Source organism: Artemia franciscana, chromosome 7 (genome assembly GCF_032884065.1).
Source record: "Artemia franciscana chromosome 7, ASM3288406v1, whole genome shotgun sequence".
In the NCBI taxonomy this organism is placed as follows: Eukaryota; Metazoa; Arthropoda; class Branchiopoda; order Anostraca; family Artemiidae; genus Artemia; species Artemia franciscana.
Genome location: NC_088869.1, coordinates 11188815 through 11214568, shown reverse-complemented (window position 1 = coordinate 11214568; position 25754 = coordinate 11188815). Strand labels below are relative to the sequence as shown.

Below are 25754 nucleotides of genomic sequence, written 5' to 3'. Positions count from 1 at the left end.
GCAGTGCAACAGCACTGACAAAGTACAGACCGATGTAAGTATAATCTATCATTTATTTTTTTGGAAAGGTCCAATAATTATGTCTTTGAAGATTACAACTCCCCTAGCACACACAAACACAGAAAAAGTAAAGACCGATGTAAGTATTAAATATCATTTAATTTTTTGGAAAGGTCCGGTAATTATGTCTTTGAAGATTACAACTCCCCTAGCACATACAAACACACACATACACACACAAACAAAACTCGCAGGGCATGGGTTGTAAGTTATAACCCGGTGATATATAAGATTATTATTGCAAGAGTGGCCATATAAACTTTGAAAGGGGTTAATTGGATAGAGGATCAAACATTATGGTACCATTTCTAATAGTCGAAATCAGCTGGAGAGCAATATGCTATTCTAGTTGCCAATTGCTAGGCATCAATATCAAACAGTTTTTGGTAACGAACTGTAGATGGAGCGACCCGGCTCAATAGTAACCAAAACTCAAAAAATGGAGTTTTTACCTATCAGAAGTTGCGAGCCTCAGAAAATTTGCCTTATTTTAGAAAATAGGAGTAAACACCCCCTAAAAGTCATACGATCTTAACGAAAATCACACCATCATATTCAGTGTATCATAGAACCCTGTTGTAGAAGTTCCTATCTATGATCAAGCTCCTATCTATGAAAATGTGGAATTTTGTATTTTTTGCCAGAAGGCAGATCACGGATGCGTGTTTATTTGTTTGTTTTGTGTTTATTTGTTGTTGTTTTTTCCCAGGGGTGATCTTATTGACCCAGTGGTCCTAGAATCTTGCAAGAGGGTTCATTCTAACTGAAATGAAAAGTTCTAGTGCCCTTTTTAAGAGACTAAAAAAATTGGAGGGCACCTAGACCTCCTCCCACGCTAATTATTATTTTCCCAAAGTCAACGGATCAAAATTCTGAGATAGCCATTTTATTAAGCGAAGTCAAAAAATCTTAGAAATATGTCTTTGGGGACGACTTACTCCCCCACAGTCCCCGTGGGAGGGGCTACAAGTTACAAACTTTGACCCGTGCTTGCATATAGTAATGGTTATTGGGAAGTGTACTGACGTTTTCAGGGGGATTTTTTGGTTGGGGGAGGGGATGACAAGAGGTGGATATGTTGGGGGAACTTTCCATCGAGGATTTTGTCATGGGGGAAGAAAATTTCCATAAAGGGAGCGCAGGATTTTCTAGCATTATTAAAAAAAAATTTTAAGTTTTTTCAACTGGAAGTAAGGAGCAGAATTAAAGCTTAAAACGAACAGAAATTATTAGGAATATGAGGGGCTCACCTCCTCCTAATACCCCGCTCTTTACGCTAAGTTATTTTTAGTGATTTCAACTATTTATTCTACGGCTTTTGTGATTCAGGGGTCATTCTTAATGAATTGGGACAACATTTAATCTTTAGTGTAAAGAGCGAGGTACTGACGGGGGGGGGGGTGAACCCCTGATATATTTAATGAAACATGAGATTACAAAAGTGCGTTACGTAAGCTAATTTATAAGTTAAGTTTATCTTTTACTAATAAAAACATTCGTAAATTTAAAAGTTGTAGTTGCCTTTTTAAGTAACCAAAAAATCGCAAGGCAACTATGCTATCTCCACCGTTCCCTTTTTTCTCAAAATCTTTCGATCAAAACTATGAGAAAGTCATTCAGCCAAAAAAAAACTTGCCAATTTCGTGTTAATTATTCCTCTGCGGAGAGCCAAAATCAAAACATGCATTGATTCAAAAACGTTAAGACATTAAATAAAAAAACAAGTTTTTTTAGCTGAAAGTAAGGAGCGACATTAAAACTTAAAACGAACAGAAATTACTTCGTATATGAAAGGGGCTGCTTCCTTATCAACGCCCCGCTCTTTACGCTATAGTTTTTTAGTGTTTTAAAAAGCAGAGTTAAGAGAAAGAGTCAAACTTTAGCGTAAAGAATGGGGCGTTGATGAGGAAACAGTCCCTTTCATATACGAAGTAATTTCTGTTTGTTTTAAGTTTTAATGGTCCTCCTTACTTTCAGCTAAAAACTCTTGTTTTTTTATTTAATTTTTCTAGAACGGCTTGTCCTATAGACTTCAAAGAAGGCTCATTTTGTGTAAAATCTCAAATTCTAGCTCCCTTTTAAGAGGTAAATGTAATAGAGGGCAACTAATCCCCCATGACATCTTGTTATATTCAAACGTATCTAATCAGAATTGTGAGATTCAGGTAAGTTTTTCAGAGAAATAGCATTGAAACTTTTAAAGGAGCTAATTCGATTTAAAGTTAAAAGTTCTAGTGCCATTTTTAAGAGAAACGAACAGATTGGGGTGGGGGATACCTCCTTCTAGGCCCATTCTTTTTCAAAACACATCAAGTCAAAATCTTAATATAGCTATGTTGTTCAACATAGAAGAATGGCTCAGCAACTATGTCTCTAGGGATATTGGTTGAATCCACCTCCATAAATTATGCAATTGGCTTTTTATGCTTTAAAAATACATGTTACTTCAAATTAAATGAAAAGGCACAATGGGTATGGTTGCCAATAAGAAAGCAAAAGTATATGTTGAGAACAACTAGGGAAATTTATTTTAAAATTTTGAGGTTAATAGTATTACTACTTCTGCTCTCACAATTTAAATAAATTAAAAGAGTGGAACCGTATCCAGGTTATCAAAAAGCACAGGTAGAACTGTTTGGGATTGACATTAATTTATTTTTTTTAGGTCAGCCTGAAGAGGCATAAAGTTAACTTTAAACAATACTATTTTTGTCAGGATTAAATTCGTTGAAAAAGTTTTTCCAACATACAAATAGCAAGCCAAACTTTGGATTCGTATAGAAAACAAGAGCCATGAGCTCATATGGCACTTGTGACGAGATCGGAAGAGCCAAGAGCTTCTTCCTACCAAGATTGACTACGATCCCTCTACTTTAAGGGTTTTCCAAGATTTCTAGTTCCCTCCTTCAACTCCCCCCAACGTCACCAGATCCGGTCGGGATTTGAAATAACAGCTCTGACACCCGAAATACTTGTAAATATCAAATTTTGTTAAGATCTGGTAACCCGTTCGTAATTTAAAAATACCTCATTTCTCCTAATTTTTCGGACTGAACCGTCCTTCCGATCCCCCCCCCCCCGAGATGGTCGAGTCGGGGAACTGGCTATTTATAATTTCATCTGGTAGGGTTTTTGATATGCGTGCCAACTTTCAGCGATCGCTGTATTGATCATGTATCCTGTTTCGGATCTTATTCATGTATAACCTGGATGGTCTGGGATTCAAATCTGAGATCTCTCGCACCCTAAGCAAGATTCATACCCCTAGACCACAGGCCACACTTAAGAAGAACTATTATTTTCTATCGGCGAATAGAATTCTTCTCAACTTTCTTGTTCACTCACCCCCCCCCTCTAGATGGTCAAATAGGCAAAGGGACAATTTATAATATAATCTTGTTTGGTCCCAATTACGCCTGCCAATTTTCATAGTCCTGTCACTTCATGGAAATTTTCTCCCCCCATGACAAATTCCTCCATGAAAAGTTTTCTTGCATAATCCCCTCCCCTCAAACCATCCCCCAAACCCAAAAGTTCCTCTAAAAGCGTCTATACACTTACCAATAACCATTACTATGTGTAAACACTTGTCAAAAATTATAATGTGCAGCCCCCCAACAGGGACTTTGGGGAAATAAATCGTCCTCAAAGACATAGTTATATATATAGTCCAATGTTTTTGGTCACCTAAAAAGGGCATTAGAGCTTTTAACTTTTAATTAGAACATTAGAATTAGCCCTCACATGACATCCTAGGACCAGAGGGTCGATACAATAACCCCTGGGAAAAAAAAAACAACAAAAAACAACAAAACAAACAAATAAGCAAACATCCGTGATGTGTCATGTGGCAAAAAATGCAAATTCCACATTTGTTTAGTTAGGAGCTTAAAACATCTACTGTAGGGTTGTCTGACACGCTGAATTTGATGGTGTGATTTTTGATTGTGATTTTGATGGTCTGATTGTTGATATTCTATGACTATTAAGGGCTGTTTCCCCCTATGTTCCAAAATAAGACGAATTGTCTTAGGCTCGTAACTTTCGATTGGTAAGTCTAATCTTAATGAAACTTATATATTTAAAATCAGCATTAAAATGCAATTCATTTGATGTCACAATTTTTATGAAAATTCCGTTTTTTAGAGTTTTGGTTACAATCTATGCCAGGAGTTCACTTTGGGCAGAACCATTCAATTAGAGACCTTGAATACACCGACGATTTCAGAACCCTTTCGGACCCAGAAAAAGCTAACACTATGGTAGATGATGTGGTTACTTGCGCAAATGTCATTGGATTAAACGTTAGTACAACTAAGAAAAAAATTAGGGCTACCATTCACAATTGAAAATCTCATTGAAAATATAATAGATAGGTGATTAAAAAAGGTAAAACAAAAAAATAGAGAGCCCATCCCTCTTGATTCAGTTACATTGGCAACTGAGAAAAATACTTTCACTACATTATCATACGTCTCGAAACTCACAGACAAACTTGGAAAAATCTAAAAAAATCACAATCTCTCTGGTTCTTTCAAAACTGAACAAAAAGTTGAACATTTTCTCAACTCGGGAAAGGATAAAATGGACCCTATACTAGGTAGTGGTGTCTACAGAGTCCTGTGTTCATGTGGAAAATTTTACGTTGGCAGACCCATCAACAACTAGGGGAACGATTGCATGAACAGAAATTTTCAATAGGCAAGTCACTGAGATTGGAAAATAAAAATTACAACTTTGATTCAGCTCTGGCCCAGCATATATACGAAAATCCTGACCATTTTGTTCTTTTTGAAGAGGCAACTTGAATATCTACCGTAAATGGCCTAACGCAACCTTTTAAAGAGGCAATTGAGATTAAAAAAACTTATAAATAGAAATTTGGCTATAAATAGAGACACGGGAGATATTTCCTTAAGCTTAATTTGTTACAATTTAATATTAAAAGATTCTATGAATGTTTTCGCCCGGTCTAATTTAAGACAACCTGTCCGCATATCTAATGAAAACAAAAATTGTAGACAGGTGAAATCTTTTGCAAGGCAAAGGATGCTTATTCAATCTAATTGGTAACTTCTTTTTCATTGATTTCAAGTTGGTTTTTGTTTCTTGATAAATAAAAAAAATAGTTTTTTCAACTGAAAGTAAGGAGCAACATTAAAACTTAAAACGAACAGAAATCACTCCGTATATGAAATGGGTTGCCCCCCTCTGCAATTTCTGGCTCTTTACGCTAAGGTTTGAATCTCTGCCACAATTCTACTTTTTAAAACAATTGAAAACTTTTGCGTAAAGAGCGAGGTGTTAAGGAAGGACAACCCATTCATATACGGAGTAATTTCTGTTCTTTTTAAGTTTTAATATCGCTCCTTACTTTCAGTTAAAAAAAATATTCTTTTTTATTTAATCTAAAGAAAGCATGACATCTATATCGAAAAATCTATAAAAGTTCCAGTCCCAAAATGAATTGGAATGAATTTGTCTTAACTGACCCGTTAAGACCAATTCATTCTCTTAAAAGGATTAATAACCAGTTTTTGAACAAACGTGGAAAAAGGATTATATTCTGAATCAATTAGAGACTAAATTTATTCTGTTGTAACAAAATATTACCTGAATGATTTCAACCGGCTAACAATAGCCTAACGCACGTCTGTACCTGCCTTGATTAAATAAAAAAAACAAGTTTTTTTAAATGAAAGTAAGGAGCAACATTATAACTTAAAACGAATTGAAATTACTCCGTATATGAAAGGGGCTTTTCCTCCTCAACGTGTCGCTCTTTACGCTAAAGTTTGACTCTTTCTCTTAACTCCCTATATGAATAAAAAAGCCCCTTTCATATAAGGAGTAATATCTGTTCGTTTTAAGTTCTAATGTTGCTCCTTACTTTCATTAAAAAAAATTTTTTTATTTAATTTCTGGGCCTTTTTGAATTAATGCATGTATTGATCTTGGCTCTCCGCACATAAATAATTAAAACGAAATTTACATATTCATTAAATGCAATTAATCGAAAGATTTTGAGAAAAAAGGAGCGAGGGAGGGGGCCTAGTTGCCCTCCAAGTTTTTGATTACTTCAAAAAGCAACTAGAACTTTTAATTTTTTACAAAAGTTTTCATTGGTAAAAAATATGCATAACTTACGTAACGAACTTCTATATTCGTATATTTTTATTGCGTATATGAGGGGGTTCAACCCTTGTCGACACCTCACTCTTTACACTAAATCTTAGGTTTTGTCCCAATTCCTTAAGAATGACCTCTGAATCACAAAAGCCGTAGAATAAAGAGTTGAAATTGTTAAAATATGTTAGCGTAAGGAGTGAGGTATAACGAGGAGGTACACCCCTTATATGTGTAATAATTTTTATTTGTTTTAAGTTTTAATGCTGCTCCTTACTTTCAGTAGAAATAACTAAATATTTATTTTTCCATTGCATTTTCAAATTATGCTATAAAATCGTGCGCCCCCTTCATTGAAATTATCTTCCCCCATGAGAAGTTTCTCCATGGAAATAACCTCCCGCATAACCCCCACCCCCTCAACTCTCCCCCTAAAAAAACACCTGAAAACGCCTGTACACTTCCCAGTAACCATTACTATATGTAAACACAGGTCAAAGTTTGTAACTTGCAGCCCCTCCCACTGGGACTGTGGGGGAGTAAGTCGTTTCTAAAGACATAGTTATTAGGTTTTTTGACTATGGTGAATAAAATGGCTACGTCAGAATTTGATCCGGTGACTTTTGGGAAAAATGAGCGTGGGAGGGGGCCTAGGTGCCCTCCTATTTTTGGTCACTTAAAAAGGGCACTAGAACTTTAAATTTCCGGTATAATAAGCCCTTTCTCGGTATTCTAAGACCATTCGGTCGATACGATCACCCCTGGAAAACAAAAACAAAAAAAAAACAAGTAAATAAACACGCATCCGTGATTTGTCTTCTGGCCAAAAATGCAAAATTGCACATTTTTGTAGATAGGAGCTTGAAACTTCTACAATAAGGTTCTCTGATACGCTGAATCTGATTGTGTGATTTTCAATTTAAAATCAGCATTAAAATACAATTCTTTTGATGTAACTATTGGTATCAAGAGTCAATTTTTTAGAGTTTCGGTTACTATTGAGCCGGGTCGCTCCTTACTACAGTTCTTTACAACGAACTGTTTTTTTCAGTATCTTTTTTCCTCATGTACAGTTCACTTAAGAAGGTTAGATTTTGTTGTTGTTTCTTCTGTGTTTCTTTTTTTTTCTTTTTCCTCTTTCTGATTTTTTTAGCACTGAAACGACTTGGCGGAGATCCTTGTCGAAATATTTGCTTGTTTTTCATATTTTGCTACTGGCTGATAAAATCCTCGTTTTTCACCTATTTAATTTTTCTCTTTTCATTTATTATTTCCTTTCTTTATTTTCATACCTTAGATTTTGAATGTTCTGTAAACCCCAACAGCCTTATTAAACGGTCTTTGTACAATTTTTGAACCAATAGCTATCTCAAAATTTGTATCAGATACATTTCGGGAAAATACGGCTTTGGGGGGGGGGGAGGTTATACGCCTACCGATCACTTTTAATCTTAAAAGAGTATTAAAACTTCTTATTACCAACACAATGAGCCCCAAGCGAAGTTTATGCAATCACCCTTTTTATATATACTTTATATAACCATAGGACATAACTTACAACTCTTGCCCTAAGGGCAGTTGTTTTTTTTTTATTCTCAAAGACATAATTTCTAGTACTCTAAATTACGTTGAAACAAATGGCTCTTTCAAAATTTTGATTAGGCACGTTTGGGGAAAATATGGGCATGGGAGTTTTGTTGTCCTCCAACCACTTTTAATTATTAAAAAAGGGTACTGTCCCTTTCATTTAACAAATTTCCATCAGACTTATTTTGGGAAAATACAAAACTAGGGGGGGGGGTATCCATCCTCCAATCACTCTAAATCTTAAAAAGGGTACTATAACTTCTGACAACCAATCCAATGACCCCCCTTCGAAGTTTATATTACTACCACTTAAATATAAAGGGCCTCTCGAAAAAATAATATTGAAGGCTAATTACTATAGGCTGTTTAAAAGCTCTAAATACTAGCGTGAAGAGCATAATAATGAGGAAGTAACAAACCCTGTCATTCAAAGAATAATTTCTGTTTGCTTTAAGTTTTAATGTCAGTCTTTATTTTTGTTTAAAAATTACTTGTTTTTTATTCAATTCTATTCAAAAAGTACTTCAAGCCATATTTAAAAGGTGAAACTTAGGTTTATTGTAGACAAAACGTATGTCTCTAATACTAATCAGTATTTCAAACTGGTGTGACGGTAAAATTATGTAATAGATACGATGCATGTTGAATAGAAAATAACATAATTGTCGTTTGAATGTCTTATGTAAATCAAATTTTCTTTTTGGAGAACTCAGTGTCTTACTTGTGAAAATGGATTCTTTTCATGTAAGTCCAAATTTTCTCTCTTTTTCGAATAGGCTTTGTCAATGTCAAATCATATGTACATTATGATCACTCCTTGTTGGCAAAATGAAAATAGTGAGTATTTTTTTTCCATTCCTCAACCAAAGATTTAACTCAAAGGTTGCTTATAAATCCCACTAGAATACTCCTTTTGAAAGACTACTGGCTCATTGATATGTTGCTTGCCTAGTCTGCGGTTTGACAACTTTTCTTGACCTTAATTGTCTGAGGGTCAGCCCTATGCCAGGTATGAGCGAATTCTGGACCCATTATAGCAAAGATCAATCCACTACTGTTTGACGAGTAATATTTATGATGATACAGTATTTATTATGATGACGTCCTGTTTCTACAATGCATGTGCTTATGGGGACCAGAATGACTGGAGTATAAAACTGTCTTAAGTGCTGTATCAAAAGAAAGTGTTCATATTAGTAAACGTTGATTTATTATTGTTTTTGGAATTTTTTTTTGTTTATTTGTTTTTTTTTTAATAATGCTAGGAGGAATCCAAAGAGTCTCTGATCAAAATAAAGATAATTTTGAGTGAGTTACTAATGAAGACATGACCTTACAAGAATCTAAACGGTCGACAACTCTCTGACGAAAGTAAAATAGTTCAAAATAGGGATGATACCTTTTTATTGACAGTGAATAGATATAAAATTATTTAACTGGATATTTTGAACACATATACAGTGTTCATCATCAGCAGTAAAACTCATCAATTTTACTGTTGATGATGAACACTGTACATGTGTTCGAAATATCCAGTTAAATAATTTTATATCTATTCTCTCTAATATATGTTTTGTATTGTTTAAGAAATAAAAGTTGCATTAAAATAAATTACTATTTAAATAAATGAATTACTAAATAAATAAATTCAGATTCTTAAGCAAAAATTTCAACCATAGCTATTAAACGAAGCTTATTGGTCATATTTTTATAGGTTCATACTTATGGAAAATCTCCATATTTGTATTCTATTATCATTCAAGCTTGGTTGACACTCGCCTAGTACAAATCTTTAACTATAAGCATATTTATATCTGACATCTGTTCAAGTACCAATTTATGTTAGTTTTGTGTAACTGTTTATTTGCTAAAATTAATTTATTATCGTTATTTGTTATCATTTATTATCATCAAAATCATTTATTATGAAGATTGCAGTTTTTTTTGTCACAAACAAGGACGTTATAAATTAGTAAAACGGAAATTTTCTCATATTTCGCTTAGATAAAAATCCATTGAACATATGGAGCAATATCAAACCATAAAACAAACATAAATTATTACGTATATATGAGTTGATGCCCCCTCCTCTTTACCTCACTCTTGACTGTAAAACTTTTTATGTACCTTTAAAAATACTTCTAATTGTTCTAATTAAACGACCCATTTGTTACAGGACTCACTCTTAAAGCATTGGGACACAAAGTAAAATTTTAGCGTATAGAGTGAGATATTTAAGAGGGGTAGCCCCCTCCTATTCGCTTAATAATTTTCTTTCGTTTTCAATTGTAATGTATCTCCTTAATCTCAATTTAAAAACACTTCAATTATTTTGTGTTTGATTTTTTTTTTTAAATTCTGCTTGGAAATATGGCCCCACTTCATATAAAATCTGCTCTCCCACAAAAAGTCCTCCTTGCAGAGCTACTTTAATTTGAACTAACTCCTCTTAACCCGTACCAGACACTTTATAACTATAGAATCCGATTCCTGCTAGATTCCCCCTTGAAAATTTCTTGCGGACAACTGCCCTTGAAGAAATCTTCTTGGAACGCTTTCATTTGAGAAAGACTTTAGATTCAGATTCAGATTCATTTATTCAAAAATTTATATTCATCAAAATCTTCAACTTGCCCAAATGGAAAGACAAGCTCGACTACTGGGCAAGACATATAAACAAAATTTAACAATCCTCATTGAAAAAATGAACCACTATTTCATCAATAAAATAAAAAAGAAACAGTATCTTTAATGAGAGTATTTCAAGTGGAGTAAGTGGATTGAGGCCAAAAAAAAAATATAAAATAAAAAAAAATTACCAACCGTTCTTGCAAGCAGATTCCATTATATAACTTTTTAATCGTCTCTTGAAAGATCCTTTTGGTAACTCAACAAATGTATTTAATGAATATATCTTGGCTATTGATACCAAATATACCAGAGGTTGAAACGGGACCTTTCATTTTTCACCAGAGGTAGTTTGTACGGGTTAACACATCTAGTTGTCAGTGAATTTTGATGTTTGGACAGTAAATTCTGGTCAAAAAAGAAATTATGTACATGTTGAATCTTAAAAAAACAAACTAGATAATAGCAGATGAGATTTCTGTGTAAGAGTCATTATGTCTAGAAACAGGTATGAAGTACGTGTTTCAGGGTGGATATCTGTACTCCTCGGGTGTTGTAAAAACTTATCTAGAATTCGAATAGCTTTGTTTTGCAGGGTTTGTAGTGGTTTAATATGTGATTTAAAAGTCAGCAAAAATATAGCTGAGCAATATTGGATGTGTGCATCATTTAGGCAAAAATATAGGATTCTTAGAACCTTATATGAGAATAAAACTTTTAGTCTGTGGAGCAAACCTATATTTCTTGATAATTTTAGTCTCAACCACGAAATATGTGGTTTAAAATTCAAGGTAGGGTCAAAAACGATACCTAAATATTTTGCTGTGTATACTCTTTTGATTTCATGAACAGTATCAATGGTAATTTATTCAGAGTTTTTAACTTTTGATATATATATATATATATATATATATATATATATATATATATATATATATATATATAAATACAGAGATCAGACCCGGTAAAAATATTACCAAACAATTTAGCTTAGCACCTGCACATGCAAAATCAAGTCGGCCAGTAGAAATTAAGACAAATAAAAAGACTTACCTAATATCTCTAAAGGCATTGTTCCCAGACTTAAGCTGATTCTACTATGCTGAGCAGAATGTTTGCCTAAAAAAATTGTGGCTGGATGTGTTTGGAAAATACCGGTTTTTGACAATTGCTGCTTGGCCACCAATCTCATTTTACACCTCAAAAGGCCATCAGAAATTATAATTTTAAATCGAATTAGCTCTTTTAAATGTTTCAATGATATTTATAGCTACTAAAAAGAGATGCTGCCTATGGTATTGGTTATAAGACCCTTTCAAAACCTACATGCATACAGTTTTCTCGTCCGATTAAAATTCCTAAGCGTTACTTATAAGATGCACCTTAATATCCTTACTGTCAATCTCTAAAATCTCATTTCAAACTTAAAAAGGGCACCAGATCTATTAATTTTGAATCAAAGTATCTTTTTTAAAAGTTACAATGATTTATTTGGCTATTAGAGAGTCGTACTGCCTATGCATTGCGTATATGCCCCCTTAAAAAACTGTATGCATGCAGTTTTCTCGTTTAATTGAATGACTCCTAAGCGTTCCCTATAACATTCATCTTAATATCCTTAGGGTCACTACTTACAGTAACTGTAGTGGTAGTATTAAAAACATACATATAGTTCCTTCTGGCTAGTTCAGAGTACCCCACCAATTACCTGTAAAGGTCTAAATTAAATATATAACTTGCTCTTCAGATATTACTTTGCTACCTTTTCGAAAGTCCATATGCTCATGGTTTATTTTGATTTAGTTCAATACCCGACTAAGTATTTCTTATAAGCTTCATTATAATACCCTTAGCTTAAATAGTGGCAATAGTTGTAGCAGCTTTAGTAGCATATTGTGCATAGAACCTTTGGTTTTTTCAACACCCCTTCAACACACTCTAATATCAACCGTTCCTGAAGCATTTCTGATACGTCCGCTTGAATACCTGTGTATGCATAGTATGTTTCTAATTAGTTCCGTGCAGTTTCTATTAATCCCAAATTTTTTGTCTTAATATCTTTAGTTTTAATGGCAGTAGTAGCCATGACAGCAGTAAAATTAATTGTATTAGCCAAAGATTTAGTGGCAGAAGTAGCTCCAGAAGTTATAAAATCTTTACCAAGTAACTACTTCACACCGTTGAAAACTGGGCTATCTAGGAGTTTTTCTTGTTCAAAATCGTCAATCATACTTTCTATCTCTGCCATGCGATTTTCCCACTCTTGAGTTTCTGTTTTCAAACTTTTCTATGATTGTAATATGATATGAAACTTTAGGGTAAACTCAAGGGACACTAAGGCATAGATTTCACTAATTATCCTCTCGCAAGATTACTTTAAGGAATCCCCACTTTTCTATTGTTTATTCCCAAATTTTCTATAACTTTCTCAGAATTTTTACCATCATTGATTATTTCGCTTATAGAATCTCATCCTTGTTAGCGACAATTCTCTCCAACAGCTGAGGTGATCCCTGATTTTAAGCACAGCAAATGATTTGATTTGTTTGTAGATTTCGGGAGAATCTTTAGCTTCTTCAAACGCCAATGTTTCTCCTCTCCCCGTTTCTTTTGCGACATATCCTTTATATTACCTTAGTACGATGCTAAACTTTTTAAAGTGAGTCTTATTTACTTGAAATCCTCGTAGCAGAAAACAATGAATTTTTTTTTGGCCTCTTCTATTTTTAACAATCTATAAGACTCCAACTGGCCATAATGGGAATCCTTGGAAATGAGCTAGGGATAAATCAAACAGTTTAAAGGGCATCTTGAAGTAAAAACAAGAAAAAAAACTTATGTTACTTTATATTACATTATATTAAAATTAATGTCGATGAGGGGGCCCGATGAACCACGGAGATTTGCATACGTCTATTTCATCGTACTCTGGCATCCACTGCAATGATTATAATATTATCAAACAGTTCGTGTAGACGAAGGAGTGGCCAGGCTCAGTAGTAATCGTAACTCCAAAAAATGGAATTTTTATACCAATATATATATATCAAAAGAATCGAATTTTTATGCTAATTCTAAATATATAAGTTTTGTCAAGTTTTGTTCTTCCTCTCAAAAGTTAAGTGCCTGAGAAAATATGCCTTATTTGAGAGAAACACCCACTAAAATTCAAATAATCTCAATTAAAATCAGACCATCAGATCAGCGTATCAGCGAACCCTATGTTGGAGGTTTCAAGCTTCTATAAAAAAAAAAAAAAATAAATTTAGTATTTTTTTGGGCCGGAAGAAAGATCAGGGAAACGTGTTTTTTTTTGTTTTTTTTTTTTGCATTGTATTTTATATTGTCATTTTATATTGACTATTTTATAATGACATTGCCATATCATATTTTACCATTTTGTTTTAGATCTTTTAATTCTTTTATAATTTTTTTTAGCAAACTGATCAGTATGGTCGTGGGTTATAGTTTTATATGTAGTTTTGTCATTCAGATGTGCATAAATTCTTGTGTCGTAATCTTTCGTATCCATGACAGCCAACGAACTGCTTTAGTTCTAGTAATGGACGGATCTTTGTGGAGATTGGATAGAATTCTCAGGTCACGCAAATTATCTGGTTTTATATTGGCGAGAGGATTAGCCTTTTTTTATTATTGTAAAGTGTATCAATAAGACAAGCCCTACCCAGACAAAGTTAGGACGACCATACAAGAATTAAAAGATCTAAAACTAAATGGTAAAATTACTCCACAATTATATAATAAGTTTTATATAATAAGCCCCAAAACATAATTTACCTCCCATATATCCCGGAAATCACTAGAAATCTTAAAAAAGTATGCACACAAAATAATCTGTATGTTGTATTTACCAATAACTTGGAAATCATATATCTCCTAAATTCTGGTAAAGATAAGACTCCAGTTAATCGCCAAAGAGCTGTCTATCGAATACCATGCGACTGTGGCAAATTCTATGTAGGAAGAACCCACCAGAATTTCGAGAAACGCCTACAACAACATAAAGATGATATCACCAAAGTGTTGAATTCTAATAATATTACTTCTGTTTCTTTTTATTCTGCTTTAAGTAGCCATGTTTTCAAAAATCGTAGCCACATAATACTTTTTGAAGAATCCGCCATTATTAGCAATGATCTAGGCATAAAGCAAGTAATTCGAGAAGCAATTGAAATCAGACTTAAGATTAATAATAAAATTTCCTTAAATAGGGATTCAGGAAAATATTCACTGAATGCTTTATACACATATTTAATTGAAATGATCTTACAAAATATTTTAAAAAACCCATAGATATTAACACAGAACCTGTCACAAATAGACCTATAAGATCAGCAGCGATGAAAGCTAGGCTGGCATTAAAAACCTGTTTTTAAATCATTTCCTTTCATTGAATTCAATTGACTCGTTTCATAACAATTTATTTTTCAGTCCTGGTTGAACTTCACTGAAGTAAGGATGCTGGGACTGTTTTGAAAAAGTTTTGAAAAATTGTTCATTTTAGTTTTATGGATTTTATTCTCTCGTAAGTTGTTTTTTCTTATTTGTATTGCTGAGGACGGCCCTTGGACATAGGGCAGAAATATTCATTTTAATTTGTTCTCCACTGTCTAAAACATTCCCTATTGTTCTTCTTGTTTTTTGTGTTTACGATGGAAAGGCAGTGTAGTCTTCGTCGTTATTTAAGTTAACTTACGTAACATACTTCTATATTTGTATTTTTTATTATTAATTTGTTATTAATCATTAGTATCTGCTTCTTTACACTAAAGTTTGAATTTTGTTTTAATTCTATAAAAATTATGCCTGAACCACAAAGGCCAATTAAATAGAATTAATAGTTCTTTTGAAATTTCTAAAAGTACTTTAGCGTAAAGAGCCAGGTAATAACTGAGGAAGAACCCCCTCATATACGTAATAATCTATTGTCGTCTTAATTTTTAATGTTGCTCCTAACTTTCAGTTGAAAAAACTTGTTTTTTTATTTAATTTCTGAACGTTTTTGAAGTAATGTAGGTTTTGATTTTGGCTCCAGTACATAAATAATTAAAAACACAAATTGAATATCATTTTTTCATTTTTCGGGTAAATGGCTTTCTCAAGTTTTGATTGGACAATTTTGAAAAAAGAGGGGGGGGAGGGTTAATTGCCGTCCAATTTGTTTCTTTACTTGAAAAGGGCACCAGAACTTTTAATTTTATTTACGGGTGTTTTTATTAGTAATAATTATACTTAACTTACTAAATGACCTATGTGACGATTTCTATATTCGTATATTTCTATTACGTATATAAGGGGGTTTGCCTTCTCGTCAATACCTCGCTCTTTACACTAAAGTTCGAATTTTGTTCCAATTATCTAAGAATCGTCCCTGAATTACAAAGGCCATCAAATGAGAATAAATATCTCTTTTTAAATTACTAAAAATACTTTAGCGTACATAGGAAGATATTGAAAAGGGGACGAACCCCCTCATATTTGTAATAATTTATGTTTGTTTTAAGTTTTAATGTTGCCCCTTACTTTCAGTTGAAAATGACAATATATAAAATGTCAATATAAAATGGCAAAAAACGATTATTTTGTTTATAGAATCTCATCCTTGTTAGCCACAATTCTCTCCAACAGCTTAGGTGATCCCTGATTTTAAGCACAGCAAATGATTTGATTTGTTTGTAGATTTCGGGAGAATCTTTAGCTTCTTCAAACGCCAATGTTTCTCCTCTCCCCGTTTCTTTTGCGACATATCCTTTATATTACCTTAGTACGATGCTAAACTTTTTAAAGTGAGTCTTATTTACTTGTAATCTTCGTAGCAGAAAACAATGAATTTTTCTTAGCCTCTGCTATTTTTAACAGTCTATAAGACTCCAACTGGCCACAATGGGAATCCTTGGAAAAGAGCTAGGGATAAATCAAACAGTTTAAAGGGCATCTTGAAATAAAAACAGGAAAAAAAGCTTAGGTTACTTTATATTACATTATATTACAATTACTTTCGATGAGGGGGCCCGATGAACCACGGAGATTTGCATACGTTTATTCTATCGTACTCTGGCATCCACTGCAACGATTATAATATTATCAAACAGTTCGTGTAGACGAAGGAGTGACCAGGCTCAGTAGTAACCGTAACTCTAAAAAACAGAATTTTGATACCAATATATATATATATATATATATATCAAAAGAATCGAATTTTTATATTAATTTTAAATATATAAGTTTTGTCAAGTATAGTTCTACCCCTCAAAAGTTAAGTGCCTGAGAAAATATGCCTTAGTTGAGAGAAACACCCCCTAAAAGTCAAATAATCTCAATGAAAATCAGACCATTAGATTCAGCTTATCAGAGAATCCTATGCTAAAGGTTTCAAGCTTCTATAAAAAAAAAAAAAAAAAAAAAAAAAAATTGGTATTTTTTTTTGCCGGAAGAAAGATCAGGGAAACGTGTTTATTTTTTTTTTCTAGGGGTGGTAGTATCGACCCAGTGGTCTTAGATTGTTACAAGAGGGCTCATTCGAACGGATATTAGAAGTTTCAGTGCCCTTTTTAAGGGACCAAAAAAACTGGAGGGTAACTAGTCCCTCTCCCAAGCTCATTTTTTTTCCAGGTCACCGGATCAAAAATTTGAGATAGCCATTATGTTTAGCATTGCCAATAATTTAATAAATATGTCTTTGAGGATTAGTTAATCACCCAATGTACCCCGGGGGAAGGGCTGCAATTTATTACCTTTGCCCATTGCTAACATGTAGTATTGGTAATTGACGAACTATACTGACGTTTTCAGGGGTTACTTTTTCTGATTGTGGGGGGATAAGGTTACTTAAGAGGATCTTTCCAAGGAGGAACTTATCATAGGAGAAGAGAACTTTCCTGAAGGAAGCGCTGGATTTTCCAGTATTATTTAAAAAAGAGAAATTAAATAAAAATAAATTTTTTCAACTGAAAGTAGGGAGCAGCATTAAAACTTAAAATGAACAGAAATTATTACAAATTTGAGGGGGTTTGTTTCCTCTTCAATGCCTCACTCTTTACGCTAAAGTATATTTAGTAATTTCAGAATAGATATTTATTCTAATTCAACGGCCTTTGTATTTCAGAGATCATTCTTAGAGAATTGGAACACAATTCGAGCTTTAGTGTAAAGAGCGAGGTATTGACAAGGGGGTCAACTCCCTCATATACGTAATAAAAATATACAAATATACAGCCTTGTTTCATAGCTTAATTTGTAAGTTAAGTATATTTATTACTAATAATAACGCCTGTAAATAAAATTAAAAGCTCTAGTGGCCTTTTTAAGTGACAAAACAAATAGGACGGCAATTAGGCCCCCTCCCCCTCTTTATTTTCAAAATCGTCCGATCAAAACTTTGAGAAAGCCTGCATGCATACAGTTTTCTTGTTTGATTGAAACTTCTAAGAGCCACCTGTAGGTTTCATCTTACTACACATAGCGTAATTAGTTGCAGTAGCTGTAGTGGTAGCATTAAAGGTTTACATACAGTGCCTTCTAGCTATTTCAAAGTCCTCCACTACTTACCCTTCAAGGTCCAAATTAATAATATACGCCGCTCTTCAGATGCTGCTTTGCTACCTTTTAGAAAGTCTATATCCCCATAGTTTATTTTGTTTATGTTAAACATCAACCAAAATATTCTTTAAAAGTTTCACCATTTGACATTTTGCTTAGCATTGTCAAAATTTTAATAAATATGTCTTTGAGGATGACTTAATCCCCCAGCATCCCTGGGGGAAGGGTTGCAAAATATGTACTTTGCCCATTGCTTACAAATAGTATTGGTTATTGACGAAGTATACTGACGTTTTCAGGGGTTATTTATTTTTATTGTGAGGGGATAAGGTTGCGTAAGAGGATCTCTCCATGGAAGAGCTTATCATGGGCGAAGAGAAATTCCCTGAAGGAGGCGCTGGATTTTCCAGCATTATTAAAAAAACAATGATAAATTAAATAAAAAATGAGTTTTTTCAACTGAAAGTAAGGAGCAACATTAAAACTTAAAACAAACATAAATTATTACAAATATGAGGGGCGCGTCCCCTCTTCAATATCTCCCTCTTTACGCTAAAGTATTCTTAGTAATTTCAAAAGAGATATTTATTCTCATTTGATGGCCTTTGTAATTCAGGGACGATTCTTAGATAATTGGAACAAAATTCGAACTTTAGTGTAAAGAGCGAGGTATTGACGAGAAGGCCAACCCCCTTATATACGTAATAGAAATATACGAATATGGAAATCGTCACATAGGTCAATTAGTAAGTTAAGTATAATTATTACTAATAAAAACACCCGTAAATAAAATTAAAAGTTCTGGTGGCCTTTTCAAGCAACGAAACAAATCGGACGGCAATTAACCCTCTTCCCCTCTTTTTGTCAAAATCGTCCGATTAAAACTTGAGAAAGCCATTTACCCGAAAAAAGAAAAACTGATATTCAATTTGTGTTTTTAATTATTTATGTACGGGAGCCAAAATCAAAACCCACATTACTTCAAAAACGTTCAGAAATTAAATAAAAAAACAAGTTTTTTCAACTCAAAGTAAGGAGCAACACTAAAAATTAAAACGAACATAAATTATTACGTATATGAGGGGGTTCGTCCTCTGTTAATACCTTGCTCTTTACGCTAAAGTACTTTTAGAAATTTCAAAAGAACTATTTATTCTATTTAATTGGCCTTTGTGGTTCAGGCGTAATTTTTATCGAATTTAAACAAAATTCAGACTTTAGTGTAAAGAAGGAGATACTGATGATTAATAACAAATTAATAATAAAAAATACAAATATAGAAGTATGTTACGTAAGTTAACTTAAATAACGATGAAGACCACACTGCCTTTCCATCGCAAAAACCAAAAACAAGAAGAACAATAGGGAATTTTTTAAGACAGTGGAGAACAAATTAAAATGAATATTTCTGCCCTATGTCCAAGGGCCGTTTTCAGCAATACAAATAAGAAAAAACAACTTACGAGAGGATAAAATCTATAAAACTAAAATGAACAATTTTTCAAAACTTTTTCAAAACACTCCCAGCATCCTTACTTCAGTGAAGTTCAACCAGGACTGAAAAATAAATTGTTATGAAACGACAGGGTTTCCATTTCGCATGCTTCGAAAATCGGTATATCTACCTAAAATTCGGTAGAAAATCGGTAGATGGCCTTACGCTATCGGTAGAAAAATCGGTAGGGAATTTCTAGACATGCCCAAACCCTTTAAGTGTATGTTAAGTTCGCGAAAATGCTCAATTTTTTGCTGAAGTCCCAGATCAATTCGGAATTAGACCACTCTAGAACGGTCAATCGACTTACGATTGATTATACGACGATTCAAAGCAATGTTTTCTTTAAAACTGCAAAAGAGTAAAGGGGTGTTGTTCGATCTTGTTGCAATAATGACGGTTACGAAATATTGCAGGCGTTGCAAATGCAGCGTTTGCGGTGGTTCTTGTAAATCGCTAGTATACTAATACGGCATGCTCTTGAGCTAGCGGCGATTCTAAAATGTTGCAAACGCGGCATTTGTAGTAGTTGCTGCAAATCTGCAGTGCCTCTGAATCCGAATTCACCCATAAGGAAAGAACGATTTTCATGTATTAATTAAATTGGCATTTGGTGTTTATGCTTACGTCGGAGCAAGATATGTTTAGACAAGAATATATTGCCTGTCACGCTTGTAAACATAGATGCTTAGCTAAACACGCATGAGAACGGGGCTTAAAAAATGCACTTTCAATATCCTTAGTTATTATTAATGGAATCCTATTATACTTAATCAGGTACTGTTCATCATAGTAAAGCACTTAAAATTGGACTTGTAACAACAAATGAGATACTGGATTCAAATGATTAAAGCAACTGATACGCAACTGCAAACGACGGAATCAAGCCTAAGATCGTATCAGTAGAATACGTTGATTGAATTCTAATCTACTTAATTAAGTACTTTTCATCATAATAAATCAATAAAGCATACTTTGGTCTTCAAACAACAATTCAGGAACAGCGACAGTTTCAAATATCTAATGCAACTCAAAACAGAAACTTTTGCTCTTCCACCGCAAACTAACATTCCGAAGCCTTAGCCTAGGATCAGATCAATAAATTGGTTGATTAAATTCTAATCTACTTACTTTGGTACTTTTTATCATAATAAATCAATAAAGCACACTTTGGAACAGTGGATGTTTCAAATAGCTAAAGCAACACAAAACAGAAACTTTTGCTATTATAGACTAACTTTGATCACCCATATACAATCTTTAACGGTCGCAGATGCTCGTACTTCCTTTGGCCGTTTCTCTAGTTCATGATCAACTATCAGCGACGAAGAATGCATATTCACCCTCTTCGTCCCGCATTCAGTACGATGGCAGACAAGGTCAGTGTCGACAATTCATTTTGTTTATCAGTCTTCACCTCTTTTAAAGTGCTGAAAAGACGTTCTGCAACAACATTTGAGAAAGGCAGTGAAAAGAAAAAGTAAATAGCCTGCCTTAAATTTTCAAACCTTGGTCGACCACTTGGGGTAACAATGGACAAAACGAATCTCCAATAATTCTACTGGTGACTGATACAGATCCTTCGGAACATCGACAGAGCTTTGTTCACGCCATTCCGAGTCAATGGCAGCTCTAGGACATTTGAGAGGGAAACGCTTAACTGGAATTGGTGCAAGACTAGAAACATTGAGCTTAGCAGCATTTGAGGGCTCTACAAGACAGGACATCTCATACAAATCATCATCAAATTCGAACCTGGTTTTGATCTGTGCAACTGCTTCCTTGTAAAATTATCTTGCTGTGAGGCATAGCTTCATCTCTTAATTATGGTCCACCTTAGGGTCGCGGTCTACAAGCTCTGAAATGGCGATCTGGGCATTCAGTCAAAGATAAATTTTTTGGATAGCTACATAATAATTGTCATCATTTACATCAAGTGAATTTTTCAAAGTATTTACATATCCCACCTCAAGAAAGTTCTTGGAGAGAGTTGCAACAAGTCTTTTTGTTTCTAATTTAAATGTATGGAAAAGGGGGAGACTGTGATTGGAAAAGAGCATTGAATTCAGCCAACATGCCCAAAATATAGTCCATGAACATCATCATTATTCTCATAAAGGGGTTTTTCAAACCACCAAGTGCTAAATCGTTTCCATGGGTAGGATCATCAAACAGAGCCTCAGTAAAATATAATGTCAGAGCATCCCATTGCTCAAGAATCCATTTGAAGCAGCTATGTACAGATAACCATCTAGTTTGTCCAGGGGACAATATCTTGTGATTGTCAATTTCTAAGAAGTCCTCGAAAGCGCTCAATGAATTCAGTCGTTTTGCACTATGACTGAAGTGGCTGTGAATGGCTCCGGGATTTCGCTAAATGGCACTGTTCGCAGTCACACCTATTATGTTTAATTCAAAAGAAAAAAAAATAGCAAAAATCGCCAAAAGTCGGTAGAAAATCGGTATTTCGGTAGGCTTGAAATTTATTCGGTAGAAAGGTCTGAAAATCGGTAGATCTACCGATAAATCGGTAGAAGTGGAAACACTGCGTCAATTCAATGAAAGGAAATGATTTAAAAACAGGTTTTTAATGCCAGCCTAGCTTTCATCGCTGCTGATCTTATAGGTCTATTTGTGACAGGTTCTGTGTTAATATCTATTGGTTTTTAAAAATAATTTGTAAGATCATTTTAATTAAATTTGTGCATAAAGCATTAAGTGAATATTCTCCTAAATCCCTATTTAAGGAAATATTATTATTAATCTTAAGTCTGATTTCAATTGCTTCTCGAATTACTTGCTTTATGCCTAGATCATTGCTAATAATGGCGGATCCTTCAAAAAGTATTATGTGGCTAGGATTTTTGAAAACATGGCTACTTAAAGCAGAATAAAAAGAAAAAAGAAGTAATATTATTAGAATTCAACGCTTTGGTGATATCATCTTTATGTTGTGGTAGGCGTTTCTCGAAATTCTGGTGGGTTCTTCCTACATAGAATTTGCCACAGTCGCATGGTATTTGATAGACAGCTCTTTGGCGATTAACTGGAGTCTTATCTTTACCAGAATTTAGGAGATTTATGATTTCCAAATTATTGGTAAATACAACATACAGATTATTTTGTGTGCATACTTTTTAAGATTTCTAGTGATTTCTGGGATATATGGGAGGTAAATTATATTTTGGGGCTTATTATATAAAATTTATTATATAATTGTGGAGTAATTTTACAATTTTGTTTTACATCTTTTAATTCTTGTATGGTCGTCCTAACTTCGTCTGGATAGGGCTTGTCTTATTGATAAACTTTACAATAATAAAAAAAGGCTAATCCTCTCGCCAGTATAAAACCAGATAATTTGCGTGACCTGGAGAATTCTATCCAATCTCCGCAAAGATCCGTCCATTATTATAACTAAAGCAGATAAAAGCAATTCGTTGGCTGTCATGGATACGAAAGATTACGACACAAAAATTTATGCTCATCTGAAAGACAAAACTACACATAAAACTGTAACCCACGACCATACTGATCAGTTTGCTAACAAAATTATAAAAGAATTAAAAGATCTAAAACAAAATGGTAAAATTACTCCACAATTATATAATAAATTTTTCCCCCGAGGCAGCTTTTGTCCAAAATTTTATGGTCTAACAATATACAATAACAATAATAATAACAATAACAATATGGCCAATTGTAGCTTGTACGAAAGTCCCCGCCTCCAACATTGGAAAATGGTTATGTACAGCCTTCAAACCTTTGCTTTTTTCTCAAAAATCTTATATATGTAATGCGGTTTATTTAGTTGAAAAACTCAAAAATATAAATATTTCAGAAAACACAATTATCAGTAGCTTTGACGATGTGTATGTATACAAATATTAATGTAGCAGAATCCGAGAAATTATTAGAAAATAAAATAAATGAAAATTATGATTTAATAGAAGTTTCAGCAACAGGATTAGATTGCGACGTTTTAATGACCTTGGTTAAACTTTGTAACAAGTATTTAATGTATTTCCAATTCCGCAATTCTTTCTACCAACAAATAAATGGCTTACCCATGGGTGCGCCTCTTTCCGGGTTACTGGCGAATATTTATGTAGAGCATATTGGAAATTGGGCATTAAATTCATATTTTTTGAATCATATCTTTTGAGGACGTTACATGGATGACGTTATTTCACTTTAGAACTAGGGGAAAAATGAACTTAGGGGTTTTTTAGATCACCTTAACACATAGGATAGGAATTTACAGTTTACCTTAGAAATTGAAATTGCAAATAAAATCTCATTCCTAGATGCTCTAATTATTCGTAACTTAAATGAACTCAATTTTACTATGTACTGAAAACCAACACAAAACAATGGATATTTACATTTTGAATCAAACCACCCCCCCCCACAAGTTAAAAGAGGTGTTGTAATATCTCTCGTAGATCGTGCCCTGAATATTTGTTCTGATTCCTACATCACAGCTGAATTAGACTTTATCAGGGACATACTTTTTGGAAATGGATATCCTCTTTTATTTATTAATGATACAATTAACCGTAGAGTGAAAAGACACTCCCATAAAATCAACGATAATTAACCATGTGAAAATCACGATAAGCCCCAAAACATAATTTTCCTCCCATTTATCCCAGAAATCACTAGAAATCTTAGAAAGTATGTATAGCTGTCTATCAAATACCATGCGACTGTGGCAAATTCTATGTAGGGAGAACCCACCAGAATTTCGAGAAACGCTTACAACAACATAAAGATGATATCACCAAAGCGTTGAATTCTAATAATATTACTTATGTTTCTTTTGATTCTGCTTTAAGTAGCCATGTTTTCAAAAATCCTAGCCACAGAATACTTTTTGAAGAATCTGTCATTAGTAGCAATGATCTAGGCATAAAGCAAGTAGTTCGAGAAGCAATTGAAATTAGATTTAAGATTAATAATAATATTTCCTTAAATAGACATTTAGGAGAATATTCACTGAATGCTTTATACACAAATTTAATTAAAAATAACCTTACAAAATCAAACAGTTCGTGGTAACGAACTGTAGTAAGGAGCGACCCGGCTCAATTATTCGAAACTCAAAAAACGGAATTTTGATGCTAAAAGATACATTAAAAGAATTGGATTTTAATGCTGATTCTAAATATATATGTTTCATCAAATTTAATCTTTGTCATCAAAAGTTACGAGAAAATTTGCCTTATTTTTGAAAATAGGGGGAAACACCACCTAGAAGTCATAGAATCTTAACGAAAATCACACCATCACATTTGGCATATCAGAAAACCCTATAGCAAATATACAAAATGTGGAATTTCATATTTTTTGCCAGAAGATAAATCACGGGTGCGTGTTCATTTGTTTGTTTTTTTGTTTAGTTTTTTTCTTTTCCTCAGGGGTCATCGTATTGACCAAGTGGTCCTAGAATGTCGCAAGAGGGCTCATTTTAACGGAAATGAAAAGTTCTAGTGCCCTTTCTAAGTAACCAAAAAAATGGAGGGCACCTAGGCCCCCTCCCCCGCTCATTTTTTTCTCAAAGTCAACGGATCAAAATTTTGAAATAGCCATTTTCTTCCGCATAGTTGAAAACCATAATAACCATGTCTTTGGGAATGACTTACTCCCCCACAATTCCTGGGGGAGGGGCTGTAAGTTACAAACTTTGACCAGTGTTTACATTGAGTAATGGTTATTGGGAAGTGTGCAGACGTTTTCACGGGGATTTTTTTGGTTGTGGGGGTGGGGTTGAGGGGAGGGTCTATGTGGGAGGATCGTTCCTTGGACGAATATGTCATGGGGGAAGAAAATTTCAATGAAAAGGACGCAGGATTATCTACCATCACTATAAAAAAACAATGGAAAAATAAACATGGAAACGTTTTTTCACTTGAAAGTAAGAAGTAGAATTGAAACTTAAAACGAACAGAGATTATTACGCATATGAGGGTTTCTAAAAATATTTTAGCATAAAGAGCAAGGTATTTAGGAGGAAATAAATACCTCGCTCTTTATGCTAAAGTTTTTTTAGTAATTTCTAGTAATTTCTTTAGTAAAAACTATTCTTTCTACGGCCTTTCTGATTCAGGGGTCATTGTTAAAAAATTGGGACAAAACTTACGATTTAGTGTAAAGAGCGAGGTATTAACAAGGGTACAAACCCCCCTCGTATACGTAATAAAAATATAAGAATATAAAAGTATATACATTTTTAACGAACATTTTTATTTGTAAAAAATATACGTAACATAAGAATTAACTTACGAAACAAACTTTA

At 33.6% G+C, this 25754-nt stretch overlaps 1 protein-coding gene across 4 annotated transcripts in view; it reads left to right on the top strand.

The window, feature by feature from the left end:
* The first annotated feature begins 8465 nt into the window (after positions 1 to 8465).
* LOC136028843 (sodium-independent sulfate anion transporter-like) overlaps positions 8466 to 25754 on the top strand; it is a 120267-nt gene continuing 102978 nt past the window's right edge. For 2 of the 4 annotated variants that reach the window (XM_065706773.1, XM_065706771.1), the window contains exon 1: positions 8466 to 8517. In XM_065706773.1, coding sequence (XP_065562845.1) covers positions 8503 to 8517 — 15 coding nt within the window. In that variant the 5' untranslated portion in view covers positions 8466 to 8502. Of the gene's footprint in view, positions 8518 to 14883; positions 14948 to 19494; positions 19577 to 25754 lie in introns of those variants that run through there. The other 2 variants (XM_065706774.1, XM_065706772.1) reach the window with 2 other exon arrangements.